A 19,265-nucleotide genomic window follows, 5' to 3' on the forward strand; every position below is an offset into this window, starting at 1 on the left:
AAAAAGATTTTATAGCATTTTAGTAGACTAGACTATATAAACTAAGAGACTCAAATTAAGGACAAGACCATTTTTGACGCACGGGAAACATATATTAAACCTTTTGAGATGTCCATCAGGCAATTTAAGGTGTTAAATAGCTAAGATACTTGAAAAATTGTTTCACAAAAGAAAACTGAATTGGATTTTCCTGTACAAGTCTATATAAACTAATTGACCCCACCCCCATACCCCTTCCTTAGGGCAATTTTGACCCAAAGAGCATGATTTATAGAAATACAAGTAGACTGGAAAGTGATGTTTTATGCCAAATATCGACACTCTGGGCATTGTACTTTCAGATAAGAAGATTTTTAAATATTTCGTATTTAAAGTCTGATCTATTTGTGAAGTTTGGTCAAAATCAATCAAGTAGTTAAGGAGAGGCTGTTGTTTATAGAAATAGTGGACAACAATGAATGATAAACTGCCATCACAAAACAACTCACTTCCGAGTACATAGTGCTCAGATGAGCTAATAATATAAAAAGATATGTTTGTAAAACATGAATGCCCCCCTATCGGCAGCCAATTAGTCATGTGATCAGGTTATTATGACTGACTTTTAACCTAGTGACCAAAAAATCAATAAGGGTTAATAACTGGTCATGACTAATCACTAGGTAATTGTGACCACAAAGGTTGTTTGCAGCAATTTTATGACAAAGTTATTACAAATATCAAATAATATATGCATAAATTTTATAAATCATGTAGGCCTCATTAATGACAGTCAAGTTGTTATATTACATAAGACCTTGAAATGTGTATACCAAAAGGAATTTAGTTAATAAAAAAATATCAAACAAGGCAACTTGAGTTGTAGAGTTATTGGTCAGAAACAGTTTTTACATACAATGTCAATATGACATTGACCTTTGACCCATAAATCAATAGGGGTTATCTACTGGCCAAGACCAATGCACCTGTGAAGTTTGAAGGTAAAGGGCCCATGAGTTGGGAGATTGATCAGAAAGTGTTGTTACCTATAAGGTCAATGTGATCTTGACCTCTGACCCCTTAATGCCAAAAATCCTTTGAGGTCATCTTCTGGCCAAAAACTGCATCTGTAAAGCTTGAAGGTTAAGGATCCATGGGTTATCCAGTTATTGATAGAAAACCATTTTGAAATAAAAGGTCAATGCAACCTTGACCTTTGACCCCAGACCCCAAAATCAGTAGGAGTCATCTACTGGCCAAAACAAATGCACCTACAAAATTTTAGGGCCAACAGCCCATAGCTTGTCAAAGCTATTGATCGGAAACCGTTTTTACCTACAAGGTCAATATGACCTTTGATCCATTGACCCCAAAATCAATAGTGGTCATCTGCTGGTCATAAACAATTATCATACCAAGTTTGATGTTCCTAGGCCTAAGCGTTCTTAAGTTATCACTCGGAAACCATTTGGTTTATGGACTGACAGACCAACAGACAAACAAATGCAAAGCATTATATACCCCCACTTCTTTGAAAGGGGGGGGGGGGGGAAAACATCAAAGACATAACAATTTGATATTGATATCAGATTTTAATTTATTACAAATTCAAAGAACATGTTAAAATAACAATAATTTACTACACTGTACAACATGTTAAAGACAGGGATGATATGAAAAAATAAAATCATATGTACATATTGATTAAAACACAATGATTTTTAACACACAATCATTATAAAGATCTAATTAACAATGGAGAAACTTAAGCAAATATCTGGCGAAGCATTTTTTTCCTTTTCTTAATTCTTACCACACTCAATATCTTAAATTGACTCATCCATCTTTCAATATGGAAACAAAAACATTCATTACCTTTAGAGTTATTTTAAAAATATATACAGACTGAAAAGTGCCGACCAAGATCAAAGGAAGCGTCAACTGATCATGGTCTGCACTGGTTGCATGGGTTGAATCTCTTGCTGCCAGCAGGCTTAGAGTTAAAGTCGCTGATAAAAGGAAACAATATAAAACATTTCTAAATATGACAAAAGAAAGGAAAAAAGAAAAGAAAAAAAAAGAAGAAAATTTGATTTCTTAACTAATAGATATACATCATTGTAATAACAGTAACTTATTCTAAAGCCATCACTCTCTATTGTTATCCAGTACTGAGAAAAAAAAAAAGATATTGCGCCCAACTATATTCAAATGACACCCCCACCCCACCACCCACTTCAAAAAATAAAATTAAAGTGCCTCTTTATGTATTTATGCTTAACAAGGCACCTGGGTCAAACATGGAGCAATTTTCTTGACAGATGGATAGCTACCTATCGTGAAAGAAACAAATTGTTCTTCCCTTTGTAAGAAATATATTTTCTCTAGTGCAGTTATGGGTTAACTGTAAGAAACATAATTACATGTATATCAAACTTGTCACCTTAGTGCAATAACTAGTTAAGTCCTAAATTTAAAAGGATATGACCAGTTATTGCACTAAGGTGACGATTTAGGGTTAGAAATACAAACATTTAAAGCATGATAATGCTTATTCATGAATTGATTTATTAGTTGTAACTTTTGAAATTTTAACTTTAAAGCAGCATGCCTCCAGATTCATGCTAACTTTCATGAAAAATTTGAAACTATACCCAGAGGTAAAATTTTGTGAAGTGAGCAAAGTAAGTAATGTTCACATTGCAAACGTCACTCACAATCCACGTAAATTACCCCAAAAAGAGGTCAAAATATGCAAAAATAGTCATTACTGCAATTAGTCAAGCAGGAGAAAAATTGGTGATAAATACTGCAAAATCAGTCAACACTTGCACAAAACATGTGAATTATAACTAGAATCTTGAGAATCTTTTTACTTTTCTTAAAACTTTACAATATTTTTCTCAAATTTCATTTTTCAATCATCTGGAGGCATGCAGCTTAATTTAAACAGGCATAAAAAATCAACTTTTAAAAATACATTTTACAACACATCAATAATATACCTAACAATACCAATGCAAACTATTCCACACTTTCTTTTACTGAAATATCATGACAAATTCTTTCCATTAAAAAAAAACAAGAAACATGGCAATGCAATGAAACCAGGTTTTCAATTATCAACATTGTAGATAAATATGTTGTATTTGAAATACAAATACAAGCAACAAACAATGTAACTATGTGCAATGTAAAACATGAATAATGTAGGAGGAATTGCCACTGAAGAAGTGTTCACTATATATTCTGTATAAGGAAAAAAAACAAAGGGCCATAATTAGGTAAAAAATTATCCAATCACAAAACCCCGACAATATGTGCCAGGGCACTTGATAACAAAGCTTCTGTGAAAGTTGGAACAAAATACGTTGAGAAATGTAGGACGAGTTCAGCACAGAAGAAATTGTTCACTATATATTCTGTATAAGTAAAAAAAACAAAGGGCCACAATTAGGTCAAATATTATCCAATCACAAAACCCTGACAATATGTGCCAGGGCACTTGATGACAAAGCTTCTGTGAAAGTTTAGTCAATATCCTTTGAGAAATGTAGAGAGAGTTCAACACAAAAGAAATTGTTCATTATATATTCTATATAAGGAAAAAAACAAACGGCCATAATTAGGTCAAATATTATTCAATCGCAAAACCCTGACAATATGCGCCAAGGCACTTGGTGACAAAGGTTCTGTGAAAGTTTGGTCAAAATCCGTTGAGAAATGTAGAAGGAGTTGCGCACAGAAGAAATTGTTCACTATATATTCTATATAAGGAAAAAAAACAAAGGGCCATAATTAGGTCAAATATTATCCAATCGCAAAACCCTGACAATATGCCCCAGGGCATTTGATGACAAAGCTTCTGTGAAAGTTTGGTCAAAATCCGTTGAGAAATGTAGAGGGACTTCAACACAAAAGAAATTGTTCACTATATATTCTATATAAGGAAAAAAAACAAACGGCCATAATAAGGTCAAATATTATTCAATGGCAAAACCCCGACAATATGCGCCAGGGCACTTGATGACAAAGCTCTTGTGAAAGTTTGGTCAAAATCCGTTGAGAAATGTAGGAGGAGTTGCGCACAGAAGAAATTGTTCACTATATATTCTTTATAAGGAAAAAAACAAAGGGCCATAATTAGGTCAAATATTATCCAATCGCAAAACCCTGACAATATGCGCCAGGGCACTTGATGACAAAGCTTCTGTGAAAGTTTGGTCAAAATCCGTTGAGAAATGTAGAAGGAGTTGCGCACAGAAGAAATTGTTTACGCCCGCCCGTCCATCCGCCCGCCCGCCGACATACCTCAATCTAATAACCAGTTTTTTCCTTCGGAAAACCTGGTTAAAAATGTCAACTTTGTCCAACATGATAAGATAGGTTAGATAAACCTTAGGTTATTCTGAAAAATTCTTTACATAAATTTATCAATCACTATCATATTCAATCATTAATGTAATAGAAATCAATTAAATGCTATTACTCAACACACACTGGGAAAAAATCAACTAAATGTTTACCCCAACAAAAAATGTGTAATGGATATATCTAATAATTTTTTTTTTTTTGCTGGTTTTTGGGTCGCTCTAACACAGTACAGGTCATATGGCAAATTTTCCAGCTTTACTGATGGAGGAAGACCTCAGGTGCCCCTAGTGCATTATCTCAGCTACAAACAGGCACCTGAATAGAACAACCGACATTCCTTAGTAATATAAATGCTCTTCATTTAATTTGAAACAGTACATTACGAGATAACAGGATTTCATTATCAAGTGGTTTGGATTCTCAGTACAGTCTAGTTTTATATGGAACTTGTCACCTAGACCTTTAATTGCCTAACATAATTTAAGTGGTATTAACATTAAAGACATACAGGCATTTTAGCAGCAACAATTAATAGCACTAGGAGAATAGGAAACAACTTGGAAGCCCAATATTGAAAGCTAACTGATATACTGAAAGCTAACTGTTACATAAAATTACAACATATTACAACACATATGCAGTCAACTATTGTGTGTAAAAGTTAACAATACTGGTTGATAAGCCAACAATAAATTCACATCTATATGAGATTTCTGTCAGTGTGTGACTGTCAACCTATGACAGAATTCCATGAGTACTATGGTAGATTTGCAATCAATCTTGCCAACCCCCACCACCACCAAAATGGCACTTTTTACAGTTCTATTTTTTTTGTGATGATGAAATCAAGTCAAGCTATCATGTTATAACATTCAAAATGTATGGTACAATAGAACTTTTCGGTACATTTAGAGTGATTTTTTTTTAATAATTTTTTTGATCATTTTACCTCTTTTCATCCCCAAGCCCCTGAAAGTATCAAATCTAAGAAAGAAAAAGTGTTAAAAATCTAAGACATCTGCTTATTTATCTAAAAGATTACCCAAAATTTTAAATTCGATATAAGCTTAAATGAATTAAATTACCGGTATATCATATTATGAAGTTTTATATTTTGGTATGGCATGATCTGATGAAAAATTTGAATTATTCGCCAATTTCTGAAACTTAAACCTTGACCTGCTGAACTTGTGTAATGGATTTGCCCAGCTTTGAATTTGGATCAGTTCAAAGTTTATGAGATTTTAATATCAACATAGATAATGGAGCCATTAACAGTATAGAGCCTGGTCAGACTGCATGGAGACCAACGCTAATCACACCTGGCTCCAGCAGGCGGAGGGTTTAACCCTTAACATGCTGAATATTTTAAATGGACTTGTCCCACTTCCATTTTTGGGACTGTCCATTATCAATTTTAGGGATATCAATTTGAATATCTAAAGTTTGTCAGCCAACAGTATAGAGCCAGGTCAGACTTTTTTCTCTCATTAATTGGCACCCGTATTACAACTAATATATGCAATAAATAATGAAGTATACACATTATAACATAATCAAATTCAATGATATCAATTCAAAACTAATTTTTCATTCAAAAGGGAGGTAACCTATATAAGATTTCCATCCTTTCAAAAACAAGTTCTCTCCCTTAGACAAAATCAAACTGGAGATAAATCACAAAAAAGACAATTACTATTGTTTTTTTCTCAATTTGAAACGCAAATTTTGATTCTAATTCAAAAATTCTTTAAATCTGTATTCTCTTTAACTTAAGTTTTACATTTATTCAAATCATTCACTTATACAAATATAGCAACTAAAAATCACTTTGAGCAAACACAGTTTCTAATCTCTCTTATCAATAATTTACTAAGCAATAAGGAAATAAACATTACAAAAATATCAGAGTTTTCTCAATCTGTGTGTAAATCTAAAAATAGCCAGATGTTGACATGATGCACCAGTCATTTGTACCCCCCCTCGACCCTATCCCCTTTCACATCCAGGACAATTCAAGGAAATCAGTTATTTTTTTGCAGATTTTGGGATACGACTTTCCTAGCAGGGTTGGGTTTATTTCTGGAATTTTTAAAAATCCAAAAGTCAAAGTCCTGGTTATTCTGTAGCGGGGAGACGGGTTGGAAGTTAGAGGGAGTGGCTGGGGTAACAATAAATGGCACATAAATATCACCAATTTTCATTATATTGGTATGGTATGAACTTTATACTTACACATAGTTCAAAAACCATGTGACATGAAATGGTCTACTGCTACAGAAATATCAGCCATGGACAAGATGATTCCTATCCTTGTATATAGTACAGTTTTTAACAGTATTACTTGTCTATCTCCCCTGACTTTCAGAAACTAACCAGCACTGTTTCCTCTTATAAGAAAATATGGTGTTGTGACCAAAGTTAGGCTCGAACCCATGATCACTGGGTTGAGAGGTGGCTTAATACTACTAGTATCTCAGAAAAACTTAAAAGGACATACAATAATAGAAACAAAATAAAAACTATTTTATGAACAAAGTATCAACATGTCATTTCAACACTGAAGAAATTGCACATTTTCAAGATAATAATACAGCAAAGAAAATTGACAAAAGAAAATACAAAGTTTTAAATTAATGAATACTGACAAATAAAAATAATTATGCCATGCACAGAATTTCTGCTAAAAATAGAAATGTATCCTATATACAAACTCTTATCAAAAGCAACAAGTTTTTGATTTTAAAAAAGAACAAGCTATGTAACAATTTACAACATATTTTAAAGAATTCACTTTGAACAGTAAAGTCAAGCACCGAGTTCTTTTCTGAAAGTGTAAGAAATATAGAGAAAAACATTCTAGCCTTTAAAGCGCTAAATACCTTAAGGGAACACCACTGAGGTCAATAAGCTTTGAATTTTTACACTGATAATCTGGGGCACCTAAATAGAAACATAATTAAAGAATTGAAAAGAAAATTTATTTTGTGCTTTGTTAGTCCGTCTTGAGTGAAAAGCATTGCAAAGCTTTTCAATTTTCGGTCATTTTTCACAATAAGAATAATTATTCTGAAAAAAAAAAAGGAGCGAGAGATTGATCTGAAATTTTGCACACAATTTAATGGTCTACACCTACATCAAATGGAACATTTATATCGAAAAATTATTTCCAGTCCCATTATGTCAAAAAACCTCCGTAGAGTGCCTATAAAATAGTTTTGACCATCTTTTAATTTGGCCAGAACAATTCATAATTTTCATGGAAAAATTCAAAATAAGTACTGACAAATAATGTTCTAATAATGTAAATTTATTCTTGTCTTGATTTCTTACACCATAAACAAGGCACACATCTCCTTCTTGCCAAATAATTTACTGCATACTTAAAGTTAAAAAATGAACTAAAAATATCATGAATACTGATAGCCCTAAATGGATGCTTATCAACAAAACTTTCACAAGGCTGAAAAAAAACAAAAACAAAAAAGAATGCTCATTATCATTCATTACAAAGACCTGTTTTAAGATTAAGTGACCTTGACTATGACACTCACACACAAGATAAGTTACCAAAACACCACATATCGAAGATATTAGTCTGGAAAAGATGGTTCTATAAAAAAAATGTGAGTAATAGAAAAAAGGTAAAACCAGGAATTATATGCTAAATCATTTCTTGAAGCAAAAGACACTGTCACATTTATTTCTTTATCTATTTTTTTTTTTTTTGAAAAAACTATGTTGTGAATACTTTCAGGAAAAAAAATCCTTAAAGCAGACAAAATTACTCAAAACTGTTTTCTATGTATAAAATACAAAACACTGTTGTATCTATATGACTACTTTTTCAATTCCAGCAGAAACATGTAAGCAGAATGAAACAGTTTGGGAAAACATCGCTGTTGCATATTTACTATATTAAAGTATTTCCAAATGACATTATACATGTATATCTATTGATACAAAAAAACTTCAACTTCTCTTTCTATAATAACACCAGATAACTTTCACTAATGACTAATAATTCTATAATTTTACTTAAGTACACAGCAATACAACGAAAAAAAACTAAATAAAAAAGGTGAAATAATTGTTCTTATTTTTTTAAAGCCAAATCAGTCTTGCATGCACAGAGACAAAGACTTAATGCTAGATTGTATATGCTATCATCAATTCATGCAATAATATAGGCCCTTTGTTGACCAATTAAGATATTTAAACATCATATAGGCCTAGAATTGCAATAGAAATAATTTAACCAAAGGCTTGCTAATGAACCCAAAGCTTGCTACTTTGCTGAACTTTGAACACTTTATAGAACTTTTTATAAGGTTTCTGTCAGTGTAATCATTATAATGTTTGTACGTTATTTATCATATTAATCAATATTATTTCTTTATTTTTTATTGGATTTTAGCTTTTAGTGCAGCCAGTATAAATGACTATGTTTTAGTTTTGTTGTTGTTTTTTGTTGACATAAAATATATGTAAATGAAGAAAACAAATGTTAACTTATGTACATGTATAGTAGTTAAACTGAATTGTACAAACAGAAAATAAAACGGACAAAAAAATTTGAAAGAAGTGAAATAAGGTAGCTGTAACCAAATCCCAAGGCATACCAGTAGATGTTGATGATATATCACTCATCCTTTTGGATGAAATACAAGAAAATATCTGTAAGATATAATTGTCCATTTCACCGGTTTTGATCTAGTGAAAATACAAAATTCATTTTTTTGTTGTCTTTCTTTGGTGAAAACCTATTTTTTTTATTGAAACCCTGTTTTTCTTCTGCTAATAAGGAAATGCCAACACAACAAATATCATGAAAAACATTAGCAGAAACACCAACACAACAAATATCATCAAAAAACAACATTTAGACATTAACTGACAGAAACAAATTTTCATAATCATGATTTGCAATTTAAAAAACTTATTCAATTTTTAAGTATAATGCAGAATGAACACCTACAAAATCAGAAAAAGCTCATTGTAAACTTATTGAGTATCTATTCACAAAAAAAGGCAAATCAGAGAGTAAACAAAATTAGTTTCAAATAATCAATGATGGATTCATGATGGCATATGATCACTCAAGAGCAAAAACTTGATTTCATGAACAAAAAATAAAATATATTTGTTTGTTTAATATAACTATGATATACATTTCATTTTCTATATGATTTTTTTTTTTTTGATTTTTGACTTAAAATACAAACTAATGAGATATTTTTAATATTTCACCCATCTGTGAAATATAATAAATATTCATTTAAATCCAGTAAATATACATATATCTATATAATGGAATAATGGATAGTAGAATGTTTAATAAATGTTTAAGAGACTAATTATGTATTGTGATATAATGAAATATACTGTACTTTTTTAATATTACATCATTTCACTCATTGTAATTTTTACCCTTTTAAATATGTAACAATATATGGACTATACCAAAAAAATGTATATTCAGAAATAGCCTATTCAACCCTTAACCAACTATTTTCTACACAGTTTTCATCAACTTCTATATTCATAAATGTCCATTACATTAGATGATTACAAACTTTGAAAATTTTATGTCAAGTATGTAAACCAGCCAAGTATATAGATTGGTCAGACAGCATGGACGTACAGCCGAACCCAGCTGTAAACTAGTAGAAAAACCTCCTATCAGTTTGGCTTCAAGCAGTTGGTTAAATTATACATGAACATTTAAAGCAGTTTGCCTCCAGATTCATGCTAATTTTCATGAAAATTTTATAAGCGTTTTTTTATAAAGTGAACAAAGTAAATAATCTACATATTGCAAACAGCACTTGCAATCCACATGTATTAACAAAAAGAGGTCAAAGTAAGCAAAAATAGCTTACTGCATTAGTAAAGCAGTAAAAATATGGGGAAAAAACCTGCAAAATCAGACATTAATCACATGTAACATGTTAAAACTTTGTTTACATTTCTTAGAATCTTAGTACAAATTTTCTCATGCTGAATTTTCTTGAAATATTTTGGCTCATCTGGAGGCATGCAGCTTAAAATGCAATGGCTACTTAATACTCACGAGATGGCTATTTCATACACCTTATAACCGATATTTTATAAACTGAAATTTATAACTTATATCAAAAGCTTACATGTACATATTTTATCATGATATATATGCATTACTTATTAACATTCAACATGGTAAAACAATACAGACGTTTACATCTTGATTCTTCCCACATTTGGATTTCAGAAAATTGAAAAAGAAAAGGATAACATAATTCCCCATGTACATAAAATCAATCAAGACATTTTAAGTTGTTTTTTTTTAATATCTAAATAATGCTTCATTGTATGTTTTTTTAACTGTCACATTCTTACAGGGACTCCACTGAGGTTTTCTTGACAAGATAGGACAAATTATTTTTAAAAAATTAATGTTCCATTTGATGTAGGTCTAGACCAGTATCTTGTGTGCAAAATTTAAGATCATTCCCTCACTTCCTTTTTCCAAAATCATTATTCAAATTGTTGAAAGTGACCTTAAATTGAACAATGTCTCAATCAAATTGAGCTAAAAAATAACATAAAAAATAGAACTTTTAATTTATTTCTGAGTTTATTTCATAATTATTTTTTGCTTATCTTTCTGTTTTAAGTTTATCTTTATAGGAACTTTTAAATTTTATGTTTTAAGGCTTTTGGACATCAGTGGAGTTCCTTTAAAATAACTTTTTATGTGTTACTTTGACAATGTTTTTATTATTTAAAACACAATCTTAATTTTTCATGAAAAAAATTAGTATAATTCTAGAGAATAGTTGCTTCAAGATTAAATCACTTATTTTCATTATTACTATCATTATTCAAAGGAAAAGTTTGATACATTTTTAAGATGAATTATGTCTCTCTATATACAGGAAAACACAAATATACATGCTACATAACATCTAATGCCTTAATATGAGCAACTAAAATAAAAATTATCACACTTAATAACAGACTAGGCTTTCAAGTTGAATTAATTAATAGGTAATCATTAATGATTTCAGTTCCCATTCCAATTACTTTTTTTTAAAGTAGAGCATTTGTTTCTCAAAAATGATACTAAAATTTGAGAACATAATGCTATATCTTGTCCAACTGTACACCAACTCATTACATCTCAAGCTTTAACAGACTGACATACCTTTTTTCAATAATTTAAATAGTAGTTTTTTTCCAATAAAACTAAGTCTGAAAACAAGTCTTACACTATCTTCAATGTTGCCAGACTGGCTTACAATATTTCAATGCTCCAGATTGTAATTCAATACAATAAAATTAATTTTGAAAACCAGTCTTACTTTCATAAAACATGATTGGTTGTTACAATTCTTTTCTTAGAAATCCACCAATCAAAATGCTTAATACACAGACTGGTCTCTATAAACATTCTGTATAATCTCTTTGTCAGTTATAATCATAATTTCTATCAAAACCAGTCTAGACTGATGAATGACTCATCAATCTCTGCTGTCTGTGAAATCAAAACAAGTTCATATCACTGAAAAACAAACTACACTCGTCTACAGAACTGCTACAACGTCTGCTCACTGTTTGACATTAAAGGTTCTGCAGCATCTTCATTCTTCTTCAAACCTGAAAAAATATATAATTAATCAACTAGAAGTATCAAAAGATAACAAAATGTAAACCAACCTTTAGCATTACAAGATAATAATGTAAACCCAACTTTTTGCATTACAAGATAACAATGTAAACCCAACTTTTTGCATTACAAGATAACAATGTAAACCAGTCTTTAGCATAACAAGATAACAATGCAAAAATCAATCTTTAGCCTTCATAGATAATTTATGTGCATCACCCTATAGAGTGACAAGATAATGAAAGCCAATAAACCTTTAGCATTATAAAATAATTAATGCCTTTTAATAGACAAAAATATTAACAAATCAACCTTCTTTACCATTTTACTTCTAATAATTTCTAAATCTGCCACTGCAGGAATGTAATATCACAGGAATGTAATATGACTGTTTTATAATGTACATTATTTATAACCTTTGGAAAAAAATCCAAGGGAAGTAACAAAGATTTTAAAATTTCTTCAAATAGCAACACTAAGAAAGTTTCAAGAAGAATAAAATTGCACACACACATACACATACCTTGCTCTATCTTGGATTGATGAATCTGTAAAGCTGATTTTGACATGGGCTTCTTGGCATGTGGATTGTCAGGTATATTTATAGCTACGAGCATTGCTATTATGACTAAAACTGTACCAAATGCAAACGGTGGACCTGGTATTATTGACTGAAATATACAAAATATTGAATCTATACAACAAATCATATACATTTACATGGCATTTTGTGTATTTTTATATAATTTGTGTATTACTATATGGCAAATTGGTTATTTTTATATGGCAATTGGTTTTTTTGGCAATTTTAGGTTGAAAGATTTAATTTTGCAATTTTTAGGGTGAATTTCCGAAATGTACAATTTTTCAAATTTTAGGCAGAAATTTACAAGTCAAATGTTAAAGATAAATTTATACAAATTAGACATAATACAAATTAATACATACAGTTTTTACTCATTGAGCACTGTACATACACATGCATGTTATAAAGACTGATAAAAAAAAAGTTTTTATACTTCCTAATATACCTTTATACTTCATGAAAAACATGATAAAACTTATATGCAATTATCCCTAACAGCACACATAGATTCAAAATAAATCCCACAGAGACAATTATCAAAACTTCTAATAAACAATAACTGTGTACTTACATCTTTGGAGGTGACCGTATGCCTCGACGCTGTTTGATTTACTTTATGACCTATATTGGGTGGTTTCTGGGTGTGATCTACATCTGTCGTATCATTTAGATCTACATGGAAGAGGTAAAATATAAACCCAAACAAGGCCGGGCCCAGCCCGTTACACAATCCTCTAATACCTGTAACCACTCCCTGTGCCACACCTGTAAAAATCAGATTTTAAATCTTGTAATACATTTGCTAAAAGAAACTTCATCAATATGTTATTAAAAACATTCATTCATCAATTTGTTTTTGTCTTTTATCAAACTGTTATAGTCATATAAACTTCCGTTAATAGAAACCTATTATTATTAAAATATATGAATTATTCTCATACTGTATTAATGGACATTTCTGCGTGGTATTTAAAATTCCAGATATTTCGCGCGAGGAAATATGAGGGAATCTTGCAAGGCTAGAATTTAATGACTTTGGTTGATATTTTACGCTAGAGAAAATTTTTACGATTTTCGTTAATTTGTGAAATTTGCCAATATTTACGCATGGCTAACAGTTATACAGTATGCATGTTATTGATCAGTAAATAGTCAGATTATTGTATTTGATTACAACATAGCATTAATTAATATTGACATTCTCTATGCTAATACTAAAGAAAGCAAAAAAAAAAGTTCTCTGAACAGCAAGTCTCAAATGGAAAGTTCTGTTAAGATAAAGTAAACTCCAGACAACCATAAAAAACCTAAAATATCTGGTTTGTTAAGTTGATTGAGTTTTAATTCACACCAACAGTATCATTGCTTCTAATGACCTGGGATGAACCATTTAAAAATATTAAGCAACCCAGACAAATTTGCAGGTCCTAAAACAACAATAGTAAAAAGCAAGTGACGATTAAGATTTACCAAAATGAATTTTTAGAAGTTAATAAGATGAAACGTAGAACAACACATCGAAACACTGGAGTAAGTTTAAGATACTTTATATATCACCTGCTCCGGACAAACAATGACCTTCATCAGGATAATACAATGAATTTTTGTATGAATATCTGAGCTGCATCACAACAAAACCAACATAGTGCGTTTGCGACCAGCATGGAATCAGACCAGCCTGCACATCTGCGCAGCCTGATCAGGATCCATGCTGTTCGCTATCAGTTTCTCTACTTGTAATAGGGTTGGTAAGCGAACAGTATGGTTCCTGACCAGACTGCGTGGATGCGCAGTTGCAAACACACTATGTTGTAGCGCGGCTTATTTAATCTTACCCTGTTGGTCAGCTTCAGCATGTGCTGAAACAAAAGCACTTATAGCCGGATACGTTATACTAGACATGGCAGCTATAGTGCCCGCAAACCACATCACCCTGAAATGTCATATACATATAGAAATAATATCTTGTCCATAAACACAGCAAACATTTTTAACTATATAAGAAAAAGAAAAGTATTGCTGGTGTTTTTGATAACATAAAACTCACAAAGTTTGTCTACTCGACTTGTTTTTCTTTAAATTCCCAAATGTAAAGCAATAGTTCAAGGGATTTTGATATCAAAATGCTAAATAAAGGAAAGTTTAAGAGAATTTAGTATCAAAATATTAACATTAATCTTCTAACTGTACACAGTCTTTCTAAAATGGCTGCATTTAGGTCTGTTATAGCAGCTACCACTTATCTGTTAAAACATCATTACTTACCAGTCTTCAGAACCAAAACCATAACATGCCAGTTGTATTGCTTCAAACAATAACCCAAATATAATGGCCTGTTTATGCCCTAAATACTTCATAAGTAATGCTAAAATAATAGTCTGAAATGATATAAAACAAGAAAACTTATAAATATACTTGTTAATATACATCGATTCAAAAACACATGGCAAGTTTTTGGCTTTTACCACAGTGCCCTCTCTGAGCAGTTTTTAAGTCTAAGTGGGTGCTGAGTAAAACCATTGATCTCTTGTTAATGTGCTAAATAGTTTTTTTCTATAAAAAGATCTAAGGTAGCTGGCAGAATTTGAATACATAGTGGTAAGAGGCAAGCACTATGAAGCCAGCGACCATTACCACTCTGCCACAAAGGCCTTTCAATAACTAACAATTCAATTGAAGTTCTTCACTAACTTAAGTAAAATCTCTTAAAAAGAACTTACAGGAGAGTGTAACAATATATCCTTAAAAATAATATGCAACTACAGGCCCTCAATTGTATTATGGTTCACTTAAAAAATTTCATGTCCTACATAAAATAGATGAATGAAACCCGAACAATACCCCTTTCAAATAATTTCTGTTATTCCTGACAGAAATTCTTTATGCAATTTTCTCACTCCTGACAGTTAAATTTGGTAAGGAGGTATTATTCTGACAGGGTGGACACAAACTCTTTCTTGTATTTTAAACAAAGGATAATTCCCCACTTTACAGAAAAAAATGCCATTTGTATAACCACATGCATATTACTATAGCCACTTACTTGTGCTATAACTGACAACACCCCAACAACTGCTATAAAGACAGCAACTTCTTCTGTGGTGAAGCCCATTATCTGAAAGGTATAAAAAATAATTAAACAAATGTAAAATTTATGTATTCACACGGTTGTCATAAGTGGCAGCTATAGGCCATAATGGTTGTCTCAAATGCAATTTGGGCCTCCTCAAAACTAAGAAAACACTTGTTGTTGTGTGTAATAAAACTAAAACTGATCGTCTCAAAATTGAAAACCAACATTCTCATAAAAAATTTAAATGACAACCCTGGTTCAACTTGGTTTAAATATCACCATTCCTCTGCAATTTTGTAAAAGAAAATCTTCTGAAAAAAAAAAGAAGATACCAACATATCATATAAAGAAAGTAGGCATCCGAGCATAGCAATTGACCTGCTGCTAATTAGATTCTCCACTGGGCAGAATTTAAAGTTCCTAAAAGGATTCAAACTGACAAACGAATATGATAAGAAATTTAAAATTCACAGTTTTAATCAATTAATCAATCACCTTTAAAAGCTATTTAAAACTTAATTAAAATATTATAAACTAGCACTTACTAATTTAAGATAAACAAAGAAACAGGAGTATTCGCCAGCCTCGGGCAAGTAGGACAGAAAGACTGTGATACATAATAACAATATAAGATAATCAGCACCCATTCTCCGTAATGCCTGAAATTAAACAAAATATGCTTCATATATGAGCCGCATCACAACAAAACCAACATAATGGGTTTGCGACCAGCACGGATTCAGACAAGCCTGCACATCCGCGCAGTCTGATCAAGATCCATGCTGTTCGCTATCAGTTTCTCTACTTGTAATAGTTTGAAAGCGAACAGCATGAACTCTGATCAGACTGCGTGGATGCGCAGGCTGGTCTGGATCCATGCTGGTCGCAAACGCACTATGTTGGTTTTGTCATGACGCGGCTCATATGTATATAACACACATCATTACATTCATCAATGGCTATTCAAACCTAAGTAAACTAACTTTTAAATTAGTGAAAATAGTTATTTAAGGACGTTAAAATAGGAAATTATAATATATAGAACTGTCAACAAATCTGGAAAAAATGCAAGGGGCCTAATTATATTGTTTGCATTGACCTGCCATTATTAATGCTAGATTTAAGATAGTCAAATAAAGGTATCAACTTTCAGAAACGCCAGTATTTCAACATGCTGCACTTTTTGATATCTTCTTAATGTAGAATAAAGTAATGAAAATGTGACTTCGAAAGAATTCACTAGACTTCTTTAACATAATATAAAGCCAATGAGCACAAGCACAAATATCTTTCCCCTAACATTATACTGTACGTTCATTGTGACACTCATGATTTTTGTAGCAAATAAACAGGAAAATTTTAAGTAAGTGCCTAAATTCCTTAACAAAATATTTGACCACAAAAAAAGTTTAAGATGGATGTATCAATACTTACAGAGAATGGATCTACTTTTTCCCAGGAGATAGGCGAGCCCCAGGTGGCAGGACGTACTTTCTCTGGTAATGATTCGGGTATAAAAACTAGTATAAATAATATATCTAATAACGCTATTGCAGTGGCTAACCACACAACAAAATTGTCACTATAAATATGTCCTAAATATGCCCCTATCGCAGGACTTGTCACTAAACTTGCAGCAAATGTCGCAGATACCTGAAAATTGAACAGGAACTATTCTTTAAGGTGTACATCAAATTCTATATAAAGTTAATCATCTTTTTTTCAGAAGAAATATTTCATAAAATATCTACATTTCTACTGATTGTATCAATATTTTGGAAAACTGATGGGAAATGTGCCCTTTGTATTTTGTAGACCAATCCATTGTAAAATATTGAAATTTACAGGTCTCTTTTAACAAGAGCTGTCCGTAAGACAGCGCGCTCGACTTTTTTATTGCTTGCCAATAAAAAAAGTTTTTGCAGTAAAAGGCAATACAAGAATCTCTGTATTTTTAAAGTGAACTAGTTGTTTGATACCCTTGAATATTACAGCAATGTTTATATGACATAATTTATGGTAAAGTGAACAAGTGGATAGGAATGAATTTTTTTAGATTTTTTAAGTTTTTTAGTGCTTGCCTATAATACAAAACATTGACAGTTAAGGGCCATAATTCAAATAAAATCTTTGACAGAATTACCTTCTCTTGGACATGTTTGGGAATCATGATTGTAAACAAGTATTCCAACTTTCAAATTAATATCTCAAACAGTTCAGTCAAAAAGTGGACTGGTACTAAAAACTTAACCAAGATTCTAAGTCGATAAAAGGCCTTAATTTTTAAAACAAATCCTTGACAGAGTTACCTTCTCTTGCGTACAGATGGGTAATGATGTGAAATAGCATTAAAGTTTCAAAGCAATATCTCAAAGGGTTAAGGCAATAAGTGGATTTTACCCATATTCAATGTAATTTTCTAAGTCAAAAAGGGGCATAATTCTGTCAAAAACCTTGACAGAGTTATGTCCTTGTCTGTTGATGAAGGTCGTGATGGTAAACAAGTATGGTCAGTTTCAAAGCAATACTCCAATGGTTTTGAAATAAAGTGAGGTGGTACAAAAAACTTAACCAAGCTCAATACACTTTCTAAGTCAAAAAAGGGCCATAATTCTGTCAAAAACCTTGACAGAGTTATGTACTCTTGTCTGTAGATGGAGGTTATGATGGTGAACAAGTATGGTAAGTTTCAAAGCCATACTTGTAATACTTCTGAAATAAAGTGGGGTGGTACGAAAAACTTAACCAAGGTGTGACGCCAACGCCGACGCCAACGCCGACGCCGGGGCGAGTAGGATAGCTCCCCTTTTCATAGAAAAGTCGAGCTAAAAATGACATCCTTTTTTAAGATTAGATTTTCTAACAGCAGTATATTGAACATAGCAACATTTTTTCCCAAAAACATCTGAATTAAAACTTAAAGCTAAATGTGTAATATGGGATTTAATGTGTCAATACACAGGTGTTTATCTGAATAAAAATCAATGGGTATCAAACACAGCAATTAATGATCAAATTCAGTCAATTGCCAAAGATGTATATGCTTACCAATCCATAAGCTTGACTTCTGTCTTCTTCTGTTGTGATATCAGCAACATAAGCAAACACTACACTAAATGTAACAGCAAATATACCAGACATGGAGATCATAGTGAAATACCACCTGAAAATAAAACAGACATTGATATACACATGTTAAAAACATTTAAGTCATGTATAAGGTAGTTTTTCAACTTTTTTAAAATATCTCAAATTTCCTAAAATATCAAATAATTTTTTCCCAATCTATGCCAGGGGCCTTTTCCCAAATTGGCTAGAAAAGGTCCTGGAATATAAGAAGCATTGAGATCATAGCGAAACTCCTCGTGAAAGAAAAAGCAACATCAAGGTTAATTCTTCAGTGTCCATTATAAAAAATCCTGCATATTTAAAATATCAATTTTCAATGGCAACCTCAAATTTATGAATAAATCTTTCATTTTTTTCTGTAAAGGAAATCAAACTTTTGACAAGTTAGATAACAATGAAAGAAAGAGGAAAATTAAGAAATATGACTTGTCAACACAGATGTAGTTTAAAGCTGTGTGCCTCCTTATGAGTAAAAA

At 31.5% G+C, this 19,265-nt stretch overlaps 1 protein-coding gene across 3 annotated transcripts in view; it reads right to left on the reverse strand.

The window, feature by feature from the left end:
- Window positions 1–1,551: 1,551 nt before the first annotated feature.
- The window catches only part of LOC132747569 (hippocampus abundant transcript 1 protein-like), a 36,505-nt gene continuing 18,791 nt past the window's right edge, over window positions 1,552–19,265 (reverse strand). For all 3 annotated transcript variants that reach the window (XM_060736985.1, XM_060736986.1, XM_060736987.1), the window contains 9 exons: window positions 18,709–18,823; window positions 17,095–17,313; window positions 16,206–16,319; window positions 15,631–15,702; window positions 14,853–14,965; window positions 14,423–14,520; window positions 13,159–13,352; window positions 12,525–12,672; window positions 1,552–11,991 (listed from right to left, as the gene is read on the reverse strand). In XM_060736985.1, the coding sequence (XP_060592968.1) occupies window positions 11,930–11,991; window positions 12,525–12,672; window positions 13,159–13,352; window positions 14,423–14,520; window positions 14,853–14,965; window positions 15,631–15,702; window positions 16,206–16,319; window positions 17,095–17,313; window positions 18,709–18,823 (1,135 nt within the window). In that variant the 3' untranslated portion in view covers window positions 1,552–11,929. The remainder of the gene's footprint in view (window positions 11,992–12,524; window positions 12,673–13,158; window positions 13,353–14,422; window positions 14,521–14,852; window positions 14,966–15,630; window positions 15,703–16,205; window positions 16,320–17,094; window positions 17,314–18,708; window positions 18,824–19,265) is intronic.

This window comes from Ruditapes philippinarum, unplaced genomic scaffold (genome assembly GCF_026571515.1).
Source record: "Ruditapes philippinarum isolate M1 unplaced genomic scaffold, ASM2657151v2 ctg2624_1_1_1_1, whole genome shotgun sequence".
Lineage (NCBI taxonomy): Eukaryota > Metazoa > Mollusca > Bivalvia > Venerida > Veneridae > Ruditapes > Ruditapes philippinarum.